Raw genomic sequence first — 22,204 nt, 5'->3', positions numbered from 1 at the left:
CTATCCATTTTTCAATTTGTGTATCTCCTATATCTATCTGTAATTGTTCTGGGAAGCCTCTTTCTTATATGGTTTTTATGCCAAAGATTCAGGGTCTTTTCCCTTAATTATGAATCATCTCATGTTATTAAATTGCTGTTTCATAGATTGACTTGAGACAGGAAAATCCAATGAATAGCAAAAATAAAAAAGTATGGGTTCTACAGGGTGTATGAAAGTATATACAGAACTGTGGCTGGTGTCATTGCATTTTTAGACGCTAATACAGTAGCGGCGAAGATTAAGAGGGGACTTGGTATTGCTATCAGTTCAAAGTCTGGCTCTAGGCAGGTGGATTCACTTCTCAATGTCTCATTTTTTATTACCTGCAAAGCAAAGCTACTATTTGCCACCCTCATCTCCCATACATCTTAAAGATGGATGTTGGTAAATTACATTGAAGTTCCCAGATAAAAGGTGCTAAACAAAGAACTAATTTCATTTTTCCCTCAAGCAAATTATTAAATCTATACATGTCATTATCTAATAGTATTAAGTAAACATTGCACAAGGACATGACATTGTGCTGGACATGGTACAAAGCAAATTAGGCAAATGCAGTCTCAACTAGGATCTTGTGTTTATATGTATGAATAAAACCTGTTAATATGTTTTATTAGTTATTTAATATGACTATGCAAATAGGTCCATTAGGAAATCCTTTGCATTTTCTTAATCCAGCATTTTAAATGATTATATTTCACCTTAAATGCTAATGAAGTTTATTTATTAATGTGTGTCTTCCACTTTAGTGCCTGTGAAAGTTCTTTATAGCGTATCAATTTCTTTAAAAGTTAAGCCGATTTTTTTTTTCCACTGGACTTTTGTTCTGATCTTTTAACAAATCTAAACCTCATTATCCAAGAAAAGTAATGAGATAAAGGGGTCTATTTTTCTTCGGTGCTCTTTCGTAATTCACATTAACGTTAATGGGAGTTGTGCACGCATATTAAGAGAAGAAGAGAACCCTAATTAAACAAATCAGCCTTTTGGTTGACACTCTACGTGATCATTTGTTATTATGAAAAGTATGAGAAAACCATCCTGCTTTGGACAGCCATAAACAGAGCTCCAGAGGAATCGAGCTTCCATACGGTAGGAGGGGAAGGCGATGAACAGCAATCAGCTTTTCAAATGATTTTTGAAAACAAGCTACCCATACATTTGTACACTAATTAACTCCATCTATGCCCCTCGCCCCTCTATGAACATATACTCAAAGAAAACAGATAGAATGATAAACAAACATTTGCAGACATGCGTGACAGCTGAAAAAAATTATTAAAGTCAGACACCAAACAAACTCTGCATGCTGGGCACTGTGGTGGCTCATTTGTCTATGTGCTCAGCCTATCAGACAAGCAGCCCGTCTGTCTCTGGGTCTTCTGTCACGTAAGAAATAAATGCTGGCCACACAACCCTAAATTTGTCTGATCCAAATTTAATCTATACCCTCTAGTTACCACACTTGCCTCTACCCTCATCATTTTCTCTCACTTGCCCTATTTACGGAGGCTCTCTCCCTCCACTTCTTTACATTCTCCTGTTTGCAATCTATTCCTATTATGATGCTAATTTTCCTCTCTGGTGCTTAGTTGCAAACGAACAAAGCTAGGATGTATAATACATAAATATATAAATATTATCAGTGATCACACCACTGGGTTTAATGGAAGTCAATATCGGTATATTACACTCTCTACTTTGCAATTCCATTATGGGCTCAACACTGCTGGTCATAAAAAGTAGCATTCTGAGCCCAGGCCTGTGATAGTAGTAATGAAAAAAAAAAGGGGGGGGGTCATTGCTCTTCCTAACTCGAATGAAAAATTAAAATTGCTAGGGCACTTAGCTCAGAGGGAAATTGGCAAATTAACAAAATGAGGAAACAAAATATTCATGGCTCATATCGTAAAAGAGAAAGTAAATAATTTAAGATGGACTGTGAGGTGAGAAAATTCAGTTACCAAAAAGACAAAAAAGGAGCCTAACGAAATTTCAGTGTGTTTTCAGCTTCTATTCCTTTTCCGCTCAATCATAGTGAGCCATGGAGGAGGATGGATGGTTGCACCTGTGAGTAGCCTTTGACATGCAAATTTATTTTTTTGCCAGTCATATATTTCTCTCAGGCTCAATATATGCAGCCATTTTGCCCTGACCTGTAAGGTTCCGTTTCCAATGTATTTCTATATACAGCTTGCCGCTGAATTAAGAACTTTGACCTACTTTGGCTTTCATTTTTCATCTGAAATTTCATGTTTCAAACTGGCGTCTACTTCATGAAGCAAAGCACCTTATCTCTAGCCTGTTGTTGGCCTTTTGCCTTTGGGGAAATGACGGTTAAAATTTCATTGGCCTGGCTACATTAGATAGGTTGCCCTTCATACCCATAAAGTTGAAGGGATACCCAGACATTTTACAACCACTATCTAGAAAGAGGTAATGACAGGCACAGCCACATTACATTTATTGTACATGAGACCTATAACAGCCGTTATGGGATCAAGGTAAAGAGGAGAAATGTACGACAGATGTCGTGCTCCCTGGAGATTTAGGTATTCAGTCTCTATCTAACCTAATTTAAAAATCAAGTCAAAATGTATCTTTATGGGTAACGTATTATAAGACAACTTCCAAGGCAGCCCAATGAAATAACTATGAGCCATGCATGGAGAATATCAAGTCAAAAACCCATCCATACACTCTGGTCTAAAATACATGAAGGAAAAAAATAGAAAAGAAAAAAAACCCCTGCTCCTCCATCTGAATCCCCTTTCTATTTGTATTCAATGCCACCAAATTATTACATAACCTCTGAAAATAGTTCAAGGTTATATTTAGAAAGGAGTGACCCAAAGCTTATAAAATAGAAAGGATTGAATGATTTTAGTTATGTCATTACTTCTTACGGCTTATTAAGAAAACTGTCCAGTCTAAAGAACACATAGCATGCTCACCTGAGATACAAAATAGCAATTAGAGGATAAATTTAAAAATTGAAACAGAAATTTAGGGGGCTCCATGTCAAAGGGTGATGGCTGGCTGGCTGACTGAGGCCATGCGGGAAGACAAGAAGTAAAGCCTACCAAGTCAGGCACCATACTGCCAGCTCTGCTTACATAAATTAACTTCAACTGCACAACAGCTTAGAGAGGATGTGTTATTATCCCCAGTTCACTGCTGAGTATACTAAGACTCAAAGGGATTCATGAAAGCCACAGAGGTTGTAAGGGACAGGTTTTTAACTAGGTGAAGTACAAATTTAATGGTGATGATGTCTGTGTTGTTCGTGGTGGAGGAAGAAGGGTTGTGTGTGTGTGCATGTGTGTGCGTGCGTGCGTGTGTGTGTGTGTAGAAGTGTTCTTTTTAAAATGATCCACGGCAAGATATCATAATATAGAGTTGCCTCAGTTTCATAAAATAGAATCTTTTAGTATAAAACAAATGAACCATAGATGCTTGAGCCCTTGCAAAGCTTAGAAATAAAAAGTTGATGCCCTTAGATTAAAAAAAAAAAACCTATGCCATTAGGGTTCATAATCTAGTCTTCTCTATATAGAAACTGAACCAGTGTACCATTGAGGTATACCTACGTCAGCTGAGTTAAGAAGAAACAATGAAGAGTATCCAACTGGGGCACTGGATGGCTCAGTCAGTACAGCATGCGACTCTTGATCCTGCGGTCGTGAGTTCAAACCCCACATTGGGTGTGGAGCCTATTTGACAAAAAGAAAAGAAAAAAAAAAAGAAAAGAAAAAAGGAACATCCCACTGATGGGCCAGGAGGAACAGAGTGGACACACTCAGCTGCAAATCTAGTGTGTCATTCAGATGAAAGCCCAAGTGTCTTCAGAATGTTTGTGTCAGGTGTAATAGGGCTTTGCGTACTAAAACAGACATAATTTGGGTTAGTGTTTTGTTATAGCTTTATGTGAAGTTGGTTTAAAAATAACCTTATATTCATACGCTGCAAAAAAAAAAAAAGAGCAGGCATAAAGTGATTTGGCGTTAGTACCACAGCATGCTAGGTTCTGATAACAAATCTGCTGAAATTCAGTGTAGCCTGGGCAGAGGCAGTTAGTCACTGTGGGGAAGAGGACGCCATCCCTTCTGCCTTCACCTGCTTCATAACGCACCCACTACAGTCCGAAACAGTCTCAATCATTTCGAGTTAGTGTTTATTCTCTCCTCCTCACTGGGATGCAAAGTACACAAGAGCCGTAGCCTGGATGGCTTGCTCGGCACCAAAGAAATTGACTACCGATTCCCTCAAGTTGACAAGGTAGTGCTTTGTCCCAGAGGGAGCCGAGGCGGATGTCCCACCTCTCCCTGGGAAATCCATTGCTACCAGTACTTTACATGTTTATGTGATATTTTGCTTGTTTTGTTTTAAACTCACTGAAAGAAATTCAAAGGTCTTGGAGTTTTCCTTCCTTTTTTAAGACAAAACAAAACAAAACAAAACACCCTAAAACAAACAAACCATAAAAGCAAGGACTTCACTGCCGTATGCCCGGGGTCTAGAACAGTGCCTGATGCAAAATAAGCATTCAGTAAATAATGTGGAATAAATGAAGACTAATTATGAGGGTGCTTGGTAAAGAATAAACATTCAACATACGTTATTAGTTAACGACTAGGGGCAGACAAATTTTTAAAAGAGATGAAGTTTTCTGTTGGCAGGTATAGCACTTTGTTAATCCATTAAAAAGGAATTTACTAGGCACAACTCCTTTAGGTACCAAAGCACACAAAGGGTGTAGAAAAGGCACTTGATCAACATCAAGGTTTTCCACTCAGGGTCCAGCACAAGGTAAAAATTCAAAGGTCTTTGACGTGAGTAGCCTATAATATCAAAAGGAAACAACAGCAACTATGATATAAAGAAATGGATTTTATTTTATTTTTTATTTTTATTTTTTTAAAAGATTTTATTTATTTATTCGACAGAGATAGAGACAGCCAGAGAGAGAGGGAACACAAGCAGGGGGAGTGGGAGAGGAAGAAGCAGGCTCATAGTGGAGGAGCCTGATGTGGGGCTTGATCCCATAACGCCAGGATCACGCCAGGATCACGCCGTGAGCCAAAGGCAGACACCTAACCGCTATGCCACCCAGGCGCCCCAAGAAATGGATTTTAAACACAGATCTACGACAGAATTCAGTTTAAAGAAAGTAAAGATCCACATAGTTATTAAATAATAAAGAAATCAGGGACTTGATGCCAGGCTTTCTGCTCTAGACAGGGCAAGATTTTGTTAGCCAAAGGATATTTCTCTCCAGTGCTTAGAAAAGATCTGCTGGACCCCAGGAAAACGCCTGAGGGCTGACAGCAATTGGCTTGTCTACTGAGGGGGTCTGAGCTTCACCCTTTGGCTGCAAGGAGCCACAGGCATTCTTTCTACAGGCTGGTGCCATGAAGAGTACAATGCCCTGGGGAGGCCAAACATATCATGAAAAAACTTAAGCATCTTGATCCCCTGACTGTCCTCTTTCAACAGCAGGTAAACAGAGGATTCAGGGAAACTAACAAAGTTGGTAGGTTCCTGATCTGCATCTTTTTCCATAACAATTCATCGCTTGTGTCAGAGCCACAGCTGAATCTACCAGGAGCAAATTCTGAAATCAGCAAAGCATAAAGCATACTGGAACCAGACCACACATTTAAAGATATGAATTAACGAGATTCCCCATAATTTTTTCAAAAGGATCAGGGGTAGGTCAAATTAACTAATGAGCTAAACTGTATGACTACATATCAGTAACATGAATGGACCGGCTAATATCAGAAAAGCACACAACACTTAGCTTTTTATAAGCCAGCGCAAAGCCACTGCTAACACATTCGCACTTTCACAATGCATGGCTTGGTGAGGAGAGGGAGACCATTTCGGTCCCCGCTCATGCCTTTGGCCAGGTGCCACTGTCCATGGCACAACGTGCACTAAAGCTACATGTCAGGAGAGTGGCTGTGAAATGCAGATAATGGAAAAAATAATATATATCTAAGCCACACATCTACCTCCTAGAGAACCTTAAAGCAATCAATCTTTTTTAAATAAGAAACTAAGTCAATAGCATCTGAGCAACAGATGAGAATTAAAGCAAAATCTGTTGGCTAATGGTAACAGCTTTTGTGTTCTTTGTTGTTGAAAATGTGCATACAGCAGCAACTCCAATATGCTCTCAAACTCAGATGCAAAAGGCTATGGAAAACAGCTGCCATTTTTACACGGAAGAGAAAATCAAACACCACCTTTCAGATCTTAATTTTGCTAAAACAGTAGAAGGAAACAAAACAGAGTTGCTAGATGTCTAAAGAATCTAGAACCTGGGATTTCCACCACAGGCAAATACAGCGTATATTGGACAATGAAAGGAATAGCTGGCTCTGTATTATGGGCAACAGAGTATGAATCTGCCAAATCGAGTCATCTGAAACCAAATATAAAGTGAAGGCTTACTTTAGTAATATTCTAGAAAATGGGATATGTGAAACTCTAACAGTTTTTGTCTTTATAGACTACTCTAGTTAAATCTTTATGGTCTTTTTTTCTTTAACACCTTAAAGAGGAAATTGTTTCCTTACAAATTACTATGATATTGTAGAAGCACTACTAATAATTATAACAACTGAGTTAGTTTTCTATTGATGCTGTAAAAAAAAGTACTGTAAACTTAACGGCTTAAACAACAGAAATGGGCCAAAGTTAAGGATTTGGCAGGCTGGGTTCTTTTCTAGAGACTCTTCAGACAGATTCCACTCCTCTGTCCTTTCCAACTTTTAGAGGCTGCCCTCATTCCTTGGCTCATGGCCACCTCCCTCCATCTCAGAGCTGGCAACATTGCATTTCTCTGTACCTTTCCTCCACAATCACATCTTCCTCTTCCACTTTTAAGGCTCCTCACAATCATTACTCTGGGCCAAGGAGCGAAATCCAGGATAATCACCTTCATCTTAAGGTCAGCCAATGAGCAGCTTTAATCCCATCTGCACCATAGCTCTCCTTTGTCATGCAACATCACACATTCACAGGTACTAGGGATTGGGATATGGACATCTTTAGGAGGCCTGTATTCTGCTTACCGCAATAATTAACATCTATTGAATGTGTATTTCTTGCCAGGTGCTGTTCTATAAGCATGTTACATGTAACTAAACAAATATAATTCTCATAACAATGGTATATTCTATTATTATTCCCATTTTTCAGATGAGGAAACTGAGACATAGAGATTAAATGGCATGCCAAATGCTACCCAGATAGATAACTAGAAGAGCTGGGATTGAATTTAGCATTTCACATGCAGAGCCCGCACTGTTAACCTCTGACCTCCATAAATTCAAAGGCAATACTCATCTATATATTAGGATTGTGTGTGTCATTATTATCAGGATGCGTAAAGCACAGCCCACAAATTCTGGCAATCGTTCTAATTACCTGGAAAAGGGGAAAGCTTAACATTCAAACGTCAAATGGCAAGACAGAGTCTATAGACACCACCAGGAAAAACAAACCAATGTCTTTTGAGAGATTTGTCCTACTGGTGTCAATATTATCTGTGTTGCCTAAATGTGATTTTGCAGTTTCAAGGAGTCTCTCTCTCTCTTTCCATATTTATATATAACAGATTATATTTATATTCATATAATATGTATGAATAACAGATATGAAATAGAAATTTCTGTTTCTGTCTGGAATTTCAGTTGAAAATCCCAGACTTGTGGCTCAGTCAGTTAAGCATCCAACTCTTGCTTTTGGCTCAGGTCATGATCTCAGGGTCCTGAGATCTAGCCCTGCTTCAGGCTTCATGCTCAGTGCAGAGTCAGCTTGAGGCTCCCTTCCCTTCTGCCCTTCCCCCTCTCACAGCTATGTGCTTTCTCTCTCTTTCTAAAATAAATAAATAAATAAATAAATAAAATCTTAAAAAAAAAAAGAAAATCCCAAGCTAAAAACATCTGGTGACGACTGCCACTTAGTATTCTTAAGACAGATATCTCCCTAACAGACACATGAAAAAATGTTCAAAATCATTAGCCATCAGGGAAATTCAAATCAAAACCACACTGAGATACCACCTTACGCCAGTTAGAATGGCAAAAATTGACAAGGCAGGAAACAACAAATGTTGGAGAGGATGTGGAGAAAGGGGATCCCTCTTATACTGTTGGTGGGAATGCAAGTTGGTACAGCCACTTTGGAAAACAGTGTGGAGGTCCCTCAAAAAGTTAAAAATTGAGCTACCCTATGAGCCAGGAATTGCACTACTGGGTATTTACCCCAAAGATACAGATGTAGTGAAGAGAAGGGCCATATGCACCCCAATGTTCATAGCAGCATTGTCCACAATAGCTAAATTGTGGAAGGAGCCGAGATGCCCCTCAACAGACGAACGGATTAAGAAGACGTGGTCCATATATACAATGGAATATTACTCAGCCATCAGAAAGAACGATTTCACAACATTTGCAGCAACATGGACGGGACTGGAGGAGATTATGCTAAGTGAAATAAGTCAAGCAGAGAAAGACAATTATCATATGGTTTCACTCGTTAATGGAACATAAGAAATAGCAGGAAGATCATTAGGAGAAGGAAGGGAAGAATGAAGGGGGGTAAACAGGAGGGGGGATGAACCATGAGAGACTATGGACTCTGGGAAACAAACTGAGGGCTTCAGAGGGGAGGGGTGGGGGATTGGGATAGGCCAGTGATGGGTATTAAGGTGGGCACAGATTGCATGGAGCATTGAGTGTTATAGACAGAATCATGGAACACTACATCAAAAACTAAGGATGTACTGTATGGTGACTAACATAACATAATAAAAAATTATTACTAAAAAAAAAAGATATCTCCTAGGAGTTGAATAAGAGGTAGCCAACATCACCTTCCATCCCTCACCTTCAGCCCCTGGAAAAAAGAAGGGTAGAGACTGAGAGAGCGATTTTCTGCGAAGGAAAGTGTAGGAGTAAAGAAAGTAATGGAACCGGTGCTTCCCCCTCTTGCCGCCAACAAAATAAGCAAGGAGGCTGCAAGACTGCCCCTGAGAGGATTTGAAAGCAATTGCATGAAAGGAGACGGTCATCCTCCCTGTTTGCTTGAGACTTGCAAAGAGTACCTGGTCCTTTCCCTTCCCCGGGAATGCAAGCTCGGGTTTGGCATGTGGCTCTAGAGCTGAGGAGGCACAGAACAGGGCTTGACTCTGCCCGAGAAATCCAAACATGCCAGGCTGGTTGGGGCACCCCATGGCAGGATGAGGAGAGAGGGGAGCAATGGGAATGGGCTGTTTCTATCATTTGGAGGGGCAAGAGATCGGCGATTCCAGTGAGCCAAGTAGATGCTGCAGAAGGTTAGGCTACAGCCGTCTCCAACTGACACCTTCCAAGTCCATTGGGGCGGGGGGGGGGACCCCAGGGTGGGTGCTGGAGGTCAGAGGCTAAGGATCAGAGGGCCTCTGGAGGTTAGCAGGGAAATGTTTCTCCTATTCAGTAACTGGTGCAGTAAGGAGCCCCTGAAAAATCTACAGAAGTAGCCCACAAAGGTCCCTGACAGGCAGATTAGACCAGATCCAGACACCAGTTAAGTACAACTCCACCCTTGTTTTAATAATGCCCTACCCTTCCCCTGGGTCCAGAGACTGAGAAGCAGGAGAAGGTGGAATCCTGCCACCACATCGCTGGGCCCTCCTTGGGGTTGAGGCTTGAGGGGTAGGGACGGGAAGTTTTGATTAACATTGGATTGGCATTTTAGACCGAGACACAGAGGTTGTTTCAATATCTAAAGTGACCAGAAAGCATCAGCTGGAGTGATGTCATCGAATCATGGACATCATTTCAGCATCGACAAAGCCGATTTGGAATCAGCTATAGGAGAGGAGACAAAGTTGCTTTCTGATCATGCCCCGTGGATGGGCTGGCTGCACCTGACATCTTGTCTCACAACCCCACTGAGTTAGGACAGCAGGTCCGCTAGCCTCACTTTGAAAGTGAAGACAGGAAGGCCTGGGGAAGTTAAGCAGCACATGAAGGCCGGCAGCTCACGTGTGGAGGGTCCTGGACCAAGCACGGGGTCATTTGACTCCAGACCCAGTGACCTCTCCGCTGACCACAGTGCTTCTGCAGGTGCTCACGTGCTCTCAGGCGGGGCCGTGCACGCACCTGCAACTACAAGGCTGGTGAGTGAGGTCCGTCTACTCTGTCTTCTCCAACTCACACAGGGTGTTGTAGACGCAATGGTTGAGGACTCCCTCACCTCTTGCTTTCCCTACACGGACGGAAGACACATTTAATTCACCCGCATCACGCTTCGGTACCAAGGGCTGCGAGCACGGCCCAGGCCTCTACCAGGCATCAGCCTTCCATTCACAGCAAATTGATCACAGCCTCCTGTCATCACCAGGAGCCTGGGGAGCCACCCAGGAAGGCTCCTTCTGCTTCTGAAGGAAAGGACCACGCGACCTCACTGTTGAGATTTTTACGCATTTAGCTAAATAGGAGGGAAAGCCTGCCATTTTTCTCTGGATACACACAGATGAGTGATTTCACCAGGAGAAACCAAAAAGCAAGACCAAGCCCACTGTGCCTTCCCAGCATGTCCTACCTCAGCATGGCGCCAAAGCCTTTCTTCTTTATTTTCCTCTCTGGGTCTTCATTTTCTTCTTTCAGCTTTTTCTCCTTGACTTTCAGTTTGCCCTTTTCCTTCTTCTTCTCCTTCTCTTTTGGTTTTTTGATTTTCCTGGCTTTATGTTCTGCATCCTCCAGCTCAGAGTTCCTCTGAGGGGCAGATTCACAATTCAGAGCTCCTTGGCCGGAGTGAGAGCTCTTATCAGACAGACCGTCTGTACGGAGAGAAAAATCAATACGTGTGGTCAGGGGCACTCACTGTTAGTGTATCAAGAAAAGTTAAATGTAAAATACACAGGAATGACTAAAACACTCCAGAGTTCTACCCTTCCATGTGGCTACTTGTACCCTTTGAAGAGACAACTGCCTAAATCTGGTTACTTCAAGGAAGGTTTGCTGTTGGGAGGAGGGAACAATTGGTTCAGCCAGCTGTATGAGAGGTTTGATACGTGGTAAAACATGAATATCTCTGAAAGCCAGCTTGCTAACCTCGATCGGCTGTGAAAGCCCATATGCTGGCAAACAAACAGGGCAAGTTGATTTCCAGGGGAAGTTTCTGAGGACGCATGTAACCCAACTGCTTCTACCCAATTAATACAGTCAGTCCTCAGGTTGAGGCTGCTTCTAATGACTCCAATAAGAACGTCAAGAAATGCATACTTAGTGCTCCTACCCTAAGGGGAAATGACAGTTGGTCCTTGTGGGAGAGTGAAGGAGAACATTTCTCTAGCGTTCACACTGTCAAATAAATTGCATATTGTGTTAGCCAATTCCATGTTCATTAAGCCAAAGGGCAAAACATATCAGGAAAATGAATTACTTTTAATATCAAAAGTATAATTGTGATCCTTAAATCATTTTTCTTTGTCGTTAAGCACACATCCTTGCCTATGATTTGCGGATGATAATGAGATGAAGGAACCGGGTAAGGAAGCACTTTGTCCTACCAGCTTCTAGCTCTTCCGGCCCGTCATAGGACTTGTCAATGGCTGCCCGGAAACTCTCGTTGCAGCCGCGGCCGCGAACCATGTGTGGCCGGGGCCTGTGGAAGGGAAGTTCGTTCTTCCTGACCTCAGCAACCGCAGTCTGGAGGCTCTCTAAGGAACTGGACTTCTTCAAACCCAGGGTTGGACCGAAATCTTTGCTTGGCGATTCTGGAAAAGAAAGGGCAAAAACCATCACCCTTTCCCGAATGAGGCACAGTGTGGTGTAGTGGAAAAGTCTGTTGTTCCAAAAATATTTGTTTGGGCATCTTAAAAAAGGGGGTGTTGAGTGAGTAGGGTTTGGGGTTCAACCCCAGTTTTGCCAACTTCTTGTGATTTTGAACAAGTGGTTTGAGTTCTCAGAGCCTTAGTTTCCTTTTATGTAGAGTTGTGGCAAGATTTAAAATGATAATATGTATTAAATAAATATGCCTATGGGTATATATGCACGTACACAGATATATATGAATTTGAAAGTTTCTAGCGGTCTACAGAGATTGTACACGTACACACACAGGGTATCTAGGATAATGAGTGTTTCTCTCACAGTGCCCACCCTAAGCGCTCCCTACATTGTAGCTTTTTATTTTTAAGATCTATTTTTTTTAGAAAGAGAGAGCTAGAGCTTTGGAGGGGGGAGGAGTAGAGGTCGAGGAAGAGAACCTCAAGCGGACTCCCCGCTGAACACGGAGACCAAAGCACGGCTCAATCTCATGACCCTGAGATCATGACCTGAGCCAAAATCAAGAATCGGATACTCAACTGACTGAGCCACCCAGGCACCCCTACGTTGTAGTTTTACTATTTCCATGACTATTTTTGTGATTATTGAGTAACATACTCTGCATAGAAATGAACATTGAAATGATTGTAATTTTTATGATTAAACACTTTAGTGGCTATTAATGTATCATGAATGCAATTTATTTAGTCAATAAATAAATAAAGCAAAGCAAGAGAGAAAACAAATTTTCTGTGTCACTGCTTATTGTTCCAAATTGTATTTCTATTTGGGTATCTAGAAAAAGAGTAATTTTTAAATGTAATATATAATTCCAAAAAGAAGAAAATAAAACCTGAGAGAATTTTAGTAATTTGTTTTCTGACATATAATATTTTTCATTGGCACTGTTTGGCCGTGTAGCTGCCCCCCTTCCCCCACGCCGTGACCTTCCTTCCCAGCCACAGCCAGGCTTCTGGTTGTCTACAGCAGGATGAAGCTATCTAAACGCCAGCAGCACAAAGATTATTTTAAAGAAGGAAGGAATTATATCAGGGCCCTTCTCCACCAGGGCTAACTCTCATGATCCTTTCCAGTTGCAAAGGAAGTTATCACCACGCGGGGGCTACGCTTGCATTTCTGGGCATAAACTACTTCACAGCTTTTCAATAGATACAGATTGAGTACGTACTAAGGATTATGCACATAAAGCACCTTACTCAAGGCCTCTTTTCCATATGTTCTAAATATGCTAAAAGTAGTCAGAATGATGATAATAATTCTAATAGCTAACATTGCATGACAAGCTTCGTCCCATTCTAAGTGCTTTACCTGCATAACCTTACTATAATCCTGACAGTTATTATTGTTAACCCCATTTTATAAATGAGGGAACTTACGCACAGAGCAGAGAAATAGCTGGTATAAAATCACACACCCACTCTACGTCAGAGCTGGAAATGTCCTCAGGCTGCCTCACCCTGGCATTTCTGCTCTGTACTGCCTGAAGATACACTTGGCCTCTGCCCTCTCTTTGATTAGAGTCAAGCTACTTAAACTGGCCCACAGAGTCCTCATCTGGAGAAGAAGAGCGTTTGTCTAGATTAGTGCTGATGAGACCGGCCAAGCAGGCAAACTCCAAAGATCAGATGTTGCTAGAATTCTAGTTTCATCATTAACTTACAGGAGGCGATTTTGCACTTTGAACAATATACATGATGACAAAAAACACTGCATTTTATGGGCGACAGTGTATCTTTGATCAACACAAGAGATGAGATTAAGTGAAAAAAAAATTACAAGAAATTTCAGGGACAAATTTCAGATGCTACTCGCAAGTCACAAACACCGAGACTATGTTACTGCTAAATCCACAAAGAGGCATACTTCTAATATTCTCAGGAAGGAAGGCAAGTTGAAGAAACAGGAATTGGATAAGATCGTTTCTGACAAGAAAACAAAAGGCAACATAGAGGTTTGGGCTATTGAAGCAACAGTAAAAGCTTTGGAGTTTACAAAAATATTTTACACCATCAACCCCTAGGGACGTCTGACATGAAGTTTGGTGAAAACAAGAAGATGAAGAACACTATCTGAGAAAGCCCAGTTCCTCTGTCAACAATAGTAACCATCTTTTATTTATTAATTGCCATTCAGGAGATTATATTAGAGCCCAAACTGTAAGTATTCATGTCAACCTTGTGCGATAAATTCTAGGGAACATGAAAGAGAATAAATCATCCAAGATATAAGGCATGCTATCTAAAAGGAGCTCATCTAAAGCTCAGCAAGAAGTCATATTTGAGGAGGAACAAATACATTGTTACTCATTCTAAGCAAACTGAACATTAAGGATTCATGGATTTTGCTGGATTCATAGAGCCGGCAATTAATTCACTTTACAAAAATAAATAGAAGCCACAAATTAGAAGCATCAACTCACGTTGGCCAAAATTACAACCTAGCTATATTGGATGTAGTACATAGTAAAATTAAAAGCAAAACTGGTTGAGTCCTAGGTTGTAAATGTGAACTCGGGGTTTTTCAGGCTTAGAAAAAATGTTTATATTTATTCCCGGGGAGTCAACAGGATGGCAATGGCAATGGCAGGCTGAAGTGAGAGAGGAAAACCTGAAATCAAGAAAACCTCTGCAAGGATTTGCAGGGGCACCGAACTGAAGTTCTAAATGAAAGAAGACTCTGATGTGGGCTTTGACCAGGGTTCCACATCTCCTCTAGGTGTCCCAGGGCTGCCGACAGAAGGACAAGTTCATGTTACTGGTTGTGCAAGGGATTATTATATTAATTGATGGGGATCAGCACTAAATTCCAACAAGACACTTGGAATGAAGTACCCTACCATGTAAAGATTGTACACAGTACAATAAATGGTCCCACTTAATCCCCCTTCCCTTATACTTACCCTCACCAATTCAAATTTAGGTTGACATTACCTAGAAAATTCTGTAGCTTTTAGAATGGGAAGATTCACTGTCTATTTTTAGCCTAACCATTTACACAAATTATATTGTTTCTAGGCTCCCATTAAAAGTAGAGGTCTCTCTGCAGGGATAATGTAAAGTAATTAATCAAATTCAAAACCTCAGTCACTCTACCCCATTGAAGTCATCCCAAAATACGATGACTCCTCACATTTCCCTCTGCAGTAGCTGTGGCTGATTTTAAGCAATTGTCTGAGAGAGTGATCTATGAATACCATGTGTTATCAGTCTCAGGGTGGGTGGACTCTGTCCAAATTTGAGCATTGACTTGTCCCATTTTGAGCATCTACAGAACTAATCTTACTATGATTGTTCAATGATTTCCAGGCCAACCTCACTTACTTGCCAATGCCAAGGAATAAATCTTCTTTCAAACTTTATTAGCAAAGCTTTATTTTCTTAACTTATGACTTCTATGTCCAGTGATGTGTTCTCTAAGATCCAGATAAACTCATCTTTCCATCAGACACATGAACTTGACACACATAAACTTTAAACAAAAGATAGAACAGTTATCCAGGGTGCTAAAAGAGGGATCTTACATGACAAAAATTATTCTCAAGGTCATATAATAAAAATATTCTTAAAGTTTCATGTGCCAAATTTTTCCTTAAAATAAAAGCCTCAAAAGGAGATATCACTGATATCACATTTTTAAAAAAGATGTTATAGCACTTTTGAAGATTCATCTGTTCCTAAAGGAAGGAAGGACTGGCTTGACTGAATTCCAGAAGCCTTCCCCACAAAGAGTAGAGGGAAATTTTAGGATCATGTCTTGTGGCCCACCAATCCTCAGACATATCCACTACTCCCTGTCATCCAGAAAAATACAGTGTTATGAAGAGCATGGACACACGCAACAAAATGAAAGATATAAAGGACTAAAGACTTCTCCATGTGAGAAATGGGCATGAAACAGGTGGCCTGAGAGCTACTGTCTACATCAACAGGTGCCATTACAAAACCGATCCTTCACACCCCGAGAAGCCATTGCTCCCACCTTCTAGATAGAAAGTCCCATGTCAACATATCACAAAACAGAAAGTCCTTCCTGGAGGATTGTTTGGATGTGGACCTCGGTTTCTCTGATTCAGTCTTGGATTCCTGCCTCATGGCTGCAAACTGCTGTTGGTTCCTTATGGGCAGGTGATTTGAAAAATAGAGAACAAAAGTCTAGAGCATTGTTAATAGCGAGTAAGAGGGGAAGATGTGAAACATGCCAACAACCTTCATTCTGCCACTCATTTCCTGAGTTATTAACCCCTCCGTGCTTCAGTTTCCTCATCTGTAAAACTGTAGGACAAGTACGGAAGAGTAACTGCCCATAGTACACGCTCATGAAGAGAATTACTGTCACTATACTTCTGTGTCACCTCTAAACATCTGAACAAGTGAAGGCCTAGCACAATTCATTTGGTTGCATCCACCATGGCATTCTTCTTTTTTTTTTAAGTTATATTTATTTATTTGAGAGAGAGTGTACATGCACAAGTGTGCGCGAGCAGGGGGAGGGGCTGAGGACGAAGGAGAGAGAAACTCAAGCAGACTGCACAGAGTGTGGAGCCCCACGTGGGGCTTGATCTCACAATTCTGAGATCAGGACTGAGCCCAAACCAAGAGTTGGATGCTTAGCCGACCGCACTGCCCAGATGCCCCTCCACCATTGCATTCTTAACTACAACCATTCCTTCCGCAAAAAGCTGAAAAGGGCTTCCTGAAGAAATAGCATCATTTCTTTTTTATTCAAAAATTGAACTGATTTTTTTTAAACAACTCCTCACATTTTTTTTTCTTTTGAGGTAGGGTATATGTACCCATCTGTTCACTGTATATAGAGACTATCATTGGGAAGACTGAGAGTGGAGTCTCGGTTGCCCTTTCCTTAAGGCTATAATCATTTAATTAGTCTGAGATTTCATTGGCAATATTTGAACTTCCCGTTCTAGCATTAAAATCTTGCAATAAAAGAATGCCTTAATCCAGAAGACCAGTAATTGGATCTTTCATTATTGATGAAATTGCTTCCAATACATTCTTATTAGAACATAAGGAATTATTTTGGGGAAGGTATTCACTTTCAGATATGTGGCAAGTTTTTCTCCCAGCTAGAGCTTTATAATTAATAAATACTTATGATAAATTAAGAATAAATAATGTATTAATTTGCACATTTCAATAACATCAATGGCCCTCAAGGCATTTAGTGAAAATTAATTAAGTTAGCGCCCCTCCCTCTAAAATAAAGGAATTGTGCCCAGTAGTAAATTGGGGATCAAAATGATTGCAATGCTATTCAGGGGTCACAGCATGAAACTTAAGAAGGCCGGGAATTCGGCAAGATAGCTTGCTTTCATTACCAATTTGGCATTGCTGTATTATGAGCAATGAACTTGGGCAAATACAATAGAAATGCTTTACTTGCTTCATGGGGAGTTGTGATGTGAAATTAATAGCCTTAAAACTCTTTGAATGAAAGACTATTATAAATTCCAAGTAGGAAGTCATCAACACCACTTTATTCTCCAATATATCCTGCTTTGTCTTTTTATTTTAGATTACTCTTAACTGAAAATTTTGTATATTTGATTTTTTTAGTAGTTTCCCTAGAGGCAAAATGTCTTATGTGCTTTAATAGATATCATTGCAAATCCATTAGCCTAGAAAAAAAAGTTTCCCATGATATCCAAATGTATAATTTCCCAAATTATGTTATCTGTGCTGTGTCCATAATGGGCCTAATTACCTTCTTGCCTATCTCAGTTTTCCAAATATTGATCATCATTCCAAGCTTATCACTGTGCCCCATTTCCTATTCATTACCATAGGGCATAATGTAATCTGGTTTATACATTATCTGCTGTCATTTGGGTCTCAGTTCTTTTACTGGCAATTTCCAACTTCTCCAGGAGCAGAGATTTTTCTTTTAAGTCTCATAAATCCCAGGGTCTTTTATCATTTCTTGAAATTCATGTCAAATGTTCAATAATGAACTTCTCATTAAGATTCATACATTTGCATAATCTCTCCTACTCTGGCTCCAAACATTGTCTATTTTAAAGTGAAAATATCTAGAGAAAATATGGGAAGATTAGGTGAACAAATACAACACATTGCTTTGATGATGAGTGTGGGCATGGCCCTTCCAAAGTCTTCAAATCTTTGCCAAGTGTTGTTACAAATTCTCATTGTTACTGAAAGTTCCCTCTTTTATAAACTGAAAGTTGAAATCTTATGCTCTATTTTGGTTCCTTTCCTGGACTCAAATTACGCACAACAAATAGAAAGAACAGTGAACTTATTGTACCAAAAATGTTGTTGTGACACTTTTTTTTTCATCTATTGTCTATTTTGTGTGTAAGGAAATGGACTCTGGTTCAGTTTAATGGGTAAATTATTTACTTATATACGCATTTATCTATTTATTTATTAAAGATTTTATTTATTTATTTGTCAGAGAGAGAGCACAAGCAGGGGGAGTGGCAGGCAGAGGGAGAGGGAGAAGCAGGCTCCCTGATGAGCAAGGAGCCCGATGGAGGACTCCATTCTGAGATCCTGAGATCATGACCTGAGCAGAAGATGCTTAATCGACTGAGCCACTAGTGGGTAAATTATTTAAAAATATGTATATATAACCATATTTCTGGGCAGATTCTGTTAAGGCAACTGAAGAACTCAGACTAACCCATTCCCAAGAGGCGGTTTGTTGTGATCTTTTGCTTTCCCTCTTATCTAGCTTATCAGGAAAACTCCTAGGTAATTAACACCAACAACAACAACTCACAATCGGCATTCAAGATAATAATGAATTTAAAAATTGGATAAACAGCACTGGTCTCCAAAAGGGAAGATGGCTACTTAAAGGAAACCAAACCAAACCAAACCACTTTTATTATTTAACTGGGCGGGCCGGGGGGGGGGGAGGCCTATTTGAGAGTCGAATAAACTGTCTAAAGTAGCAAGCTCTTCCACCTGTGAAACAGGATCAATAGGATCGATACATGCCACCTATCATTTTCTTAGTCCTGTTGACTTGGCATCCTCAGCACAGGGAAGCACTACGTAAATATTTGTTGTAGGGATAAATGAAGGTGAAGGTCAGGGGTGGTTACAGCACACATTTTATCAAGAGAAACAAACCTCAGTTGCGTCACTTCCTCGAAGCGCTCACACAGTGTCTTGTTCTTTGTTAATACAGCTCTTACGTTCTTCGGCGTCACTTTCAAGGGCTTAATCATTTCTGCCCTATCCAAAATTATTCATTCATCTCCTCAATGTTTTGCGTTTCTACACTAGTCATGCCTTTTGCTTAACTTCTTTGTAATACTAACCTTTTCTGCCATTTCTACCTCCTTGAGTGCACTTTAGTCTTGTTTTGACCCACTGCCAAGAACACCCTATTTGTCTTCCAGCTCCTTCTTGTATCCCCTGGGAACAGGCTTTCACTCTGAACACAAACTACTTCTGTGATTCTACTCTCCACCCCACCCTTTCCTTTTACCATTTACTCTTTGTATGGCTGGCTTCAACAGCACATCTTTTTTCTGCTTTTGATTGTTGAGTGGTTTATGCCCTATGTAGCTGTATACTATAGTACTCTCAAAATAAAGTATAACATAAAGAATTCCAAGGAGTCTCCTTAAAACCATTAGCGTAACTAAAAGGTGAAACTGATGGATTTCTTGGATGAAGACACACAAAGATGTTCTTCCATGATGTTATGTAAATTGAGTACCTGTATTTTTTAGGGTCAAACATTATTTTTGCATTTTTGCTTTACCATTTTCTCCCCTTTTGATGGCTGACTGTACTTAAAAAAAACACTTCAAATTCTCAGTTACTAAGTTATTTATAGAACTGATAAAAAGTGTGTTTTTCAGTTTGGTGTGAATATGAATAACAATCTCTCTATGGATATTTATTTATTTATTTATTTATTTGACAGAGATAGAGACAGCCAGTGAGAGAGGGAACACAAGCAGGGGGAGTGGGAGAGGAAGAAGCAGGCTCATAGCGGAGGAGCCTGATGTGGGGCTCGATCCCATAACGCCGGGATCACGCCCTGAGCCGAAGGCAGGCGCTTAACCGCTGTGCCACCCAGGCGCCCCGAAANGATATATTTTAATCAAGATTTCAATCTAATGTTAAAGTGTCAAGCCAAAATTAAGTCAGCTATCAAGGAGTGTTTATTGAGTATGTTTCATGGCTCAGAACTGTGCTTGGTCCTAAAGGTAACAGAGGATAAGTATAATAGTAACTAACACTTCCTTGCTGCTTTATAATTTACAAAGTTCTTTCCTATACAACATGAGATCATGTCATACACCACTGATCTTATCCAAATTCACTTGTACATTCATGTCCAGAGAGAGCTCAAATGAAGAAGGAGGGTGTAAGGACAGGATAAAATAAACTTACATAATGGGAGTAATTTCACTCACCATTCATCTCAGTGAGGGTAGGCTCTAGAATGAATGCATCTCAGAGAGGGCAGGAGTTTGGAGAAATGAACTGTTTTCTGTGAATCTCTGCTTTTACTTTTTACCCTGGGTAAACATTATATTATTTTTTATTGAAATACAATTGATACATAATATTGTGGAAGCTTGAGGGGTGCAAATGATGACTTGTTGTCAAATGTTGTCAAATGATTACCACAAGAGGGTTAGTTATCACCTCACATAATTACCATTTTTTGGTGTGTGTGTGGTGAGAACATTTAAGATCTACTCTCTTAGCAACTTTCAACTATATAATACAGAATCCTTAACCATAGTTTCCATGCTGCACTTAGATTCCCAGAACTTAATCATTTTATAATTGGAAGTTTGTACCCTTTGACCAACGTTCCCCATGTCCCCCATCACTAGGGTCCTGGCAACCACCATTCTGTTCTCTGTTTCTATGAATTTAGCTTTTTACGATTCCACATATAAGTGTGATCATATAATATTTGCCTTTCTCTGACTTATTTTAACTTAGCATAATACCCTCAAGGTCCATCCATGTTGTTGAAAATAGCAGGATTTCCATCTTTTTTATGGATGGATAATATTCCCTTGTGTATTTATACTGCATTTTCTTTATCTGTTCATTCACTGGGTTGTTTCCATGTGTTGGCCATTGTGAATAATGCTGCAATGAACACAGGTGTGTAGATGCCTCTTCAAAATAGTGATTTCATTTCCTTCAGATAGATACCATAAGTGGGATTGCTGGATCATACAGTAGCTCTATTTTTAATTTTTTGAAGAACCTCCGTACCGTTTCCCATACTGACTGTACCAATTCACATTCCCACCGACAGTGCACAAGGGTTCCCTTTTCCCCACATCCTTGCTAACACCTGTTATCTCTTGTTTTGCTAACAGCCACTGTAACAGGTATGAGGTGATGATGGTCTCTGCTTGCTGCTTATGCCATGAGCTGCTTCTGTCGTGAGGGAGGGTCATTCTTGAGTTTCAAGATTTCTATCTTCTATGGGTCCCCATGCTTAAACCCAAGTCAATCACTTCAACGGATACTTGATTGAAGAAACTGCAGATAATTTTGAATTCCGTACTTTAAGGTGAATTTGGGCAACTTTCAAGTAATATTTTAGGATTTCCCTTTCCCTGATGACTTGAGAACCATTCTTGAGAGGTGGTACCTCAGTACTGTATCTCATGTAAATCTCAGAACAACCACTCAACTCAATTCTCTTCCAATTCCTTTTAAAATTCCCTGAGTTTACCCAAAGAAATGTTGGCCTTCTGACTTGGCAAAGCCACTTGGATGCTCTGTAAGGCTTTCTTTACTTTGACAACCCAGGAATTAAGCTCTTCCCACTTTTCTGAAGCCCCGGAAAGAAAAGATAAGGTACCTACTTTCCTCTAAAATGTTATAATCCATGTGCTGAGCAAAGATGGACACACACAAAGGATAACACCAGATAATGAATAGGAGTCCCTTCCCATTTGTGAGGGAATATATCCATCTAGGATGTATAGAGATCCCCAAACTTTAGAAAATAAACATGTTTGACTCCTGGCTTCCTCAGGAGGGGTATTTCCAATGGGCGCCATGTTATCTCTTCACTCGACTAATTAGCTACTTTCTCAGCCTCCAGTAATAACTTAATCTTTAGAGCAATAGCTATAACAAGCACAGGTTCTGGCATCAGACCACTTAGGTTCATTTCCCAGTCCCATCCTATACTCATTGTGCTACCTTTGATGCTCTTTCCCCTCTGTGACTCAATTTCCTCTTTTGTAAATTTTGTAATTTGTAAATTTCTTACAAATTTTACCAATTTGTTCTGATGACAAATTAGTAAAATTTGTAACACAGAGATAATGC

General features: G+C 40.2%; 1 protein-coding gene across 1 annotated transcript in view; it reads right to left on the bottom strand.

Annotated features, from left to right (window-relative positions):
• PARD3B (par-3 family cell polarity regulator beta) overlaps window positions 1-22,204 on the bottom strand; it is a 1,011,045-nt gene that overhangs the window by 282,993 nt on the left and 705,848 nt on the right. The window contains exons 17-18 of the mRNA XM_034655034.1: window positions 11,612-11,818; window positions 10,642-10,879 (exon numbers count right to left, since the gene is read on the bottom strand). Of these exons, the coding sequence (XP_034510925.1) occupies window positions 10,642-10,879; window positions 11,612-11,818 (445 nt within the window). The remainder of the gene's footprint in view (window positions 1-10,641; window positions 10,880-11,611; window positions 11,819-22,204) is intronic.

Source organism: Ailuropoda melanoleuca, chromosome 2 (genome assembly GCF_002007445.2).
Source record: "Ailuropoda melanoleuca isolate Jingjing chromosome 2, ASM200744v2, whole genome shotgun sequence".
Taxonomy (NCBI): domain Eukaryota; kingdom Metazoa; phylum Chordata; class Mammalia; order Carnivora; family Ursidae; genus Ailuropoda; species Ailuropoda melanoleuca.
The sequence above is the reverse complement of the archived record's forward strand: the minus strand, read 5'-3'. Positions and strand labels throughout refer to the sequence as shown.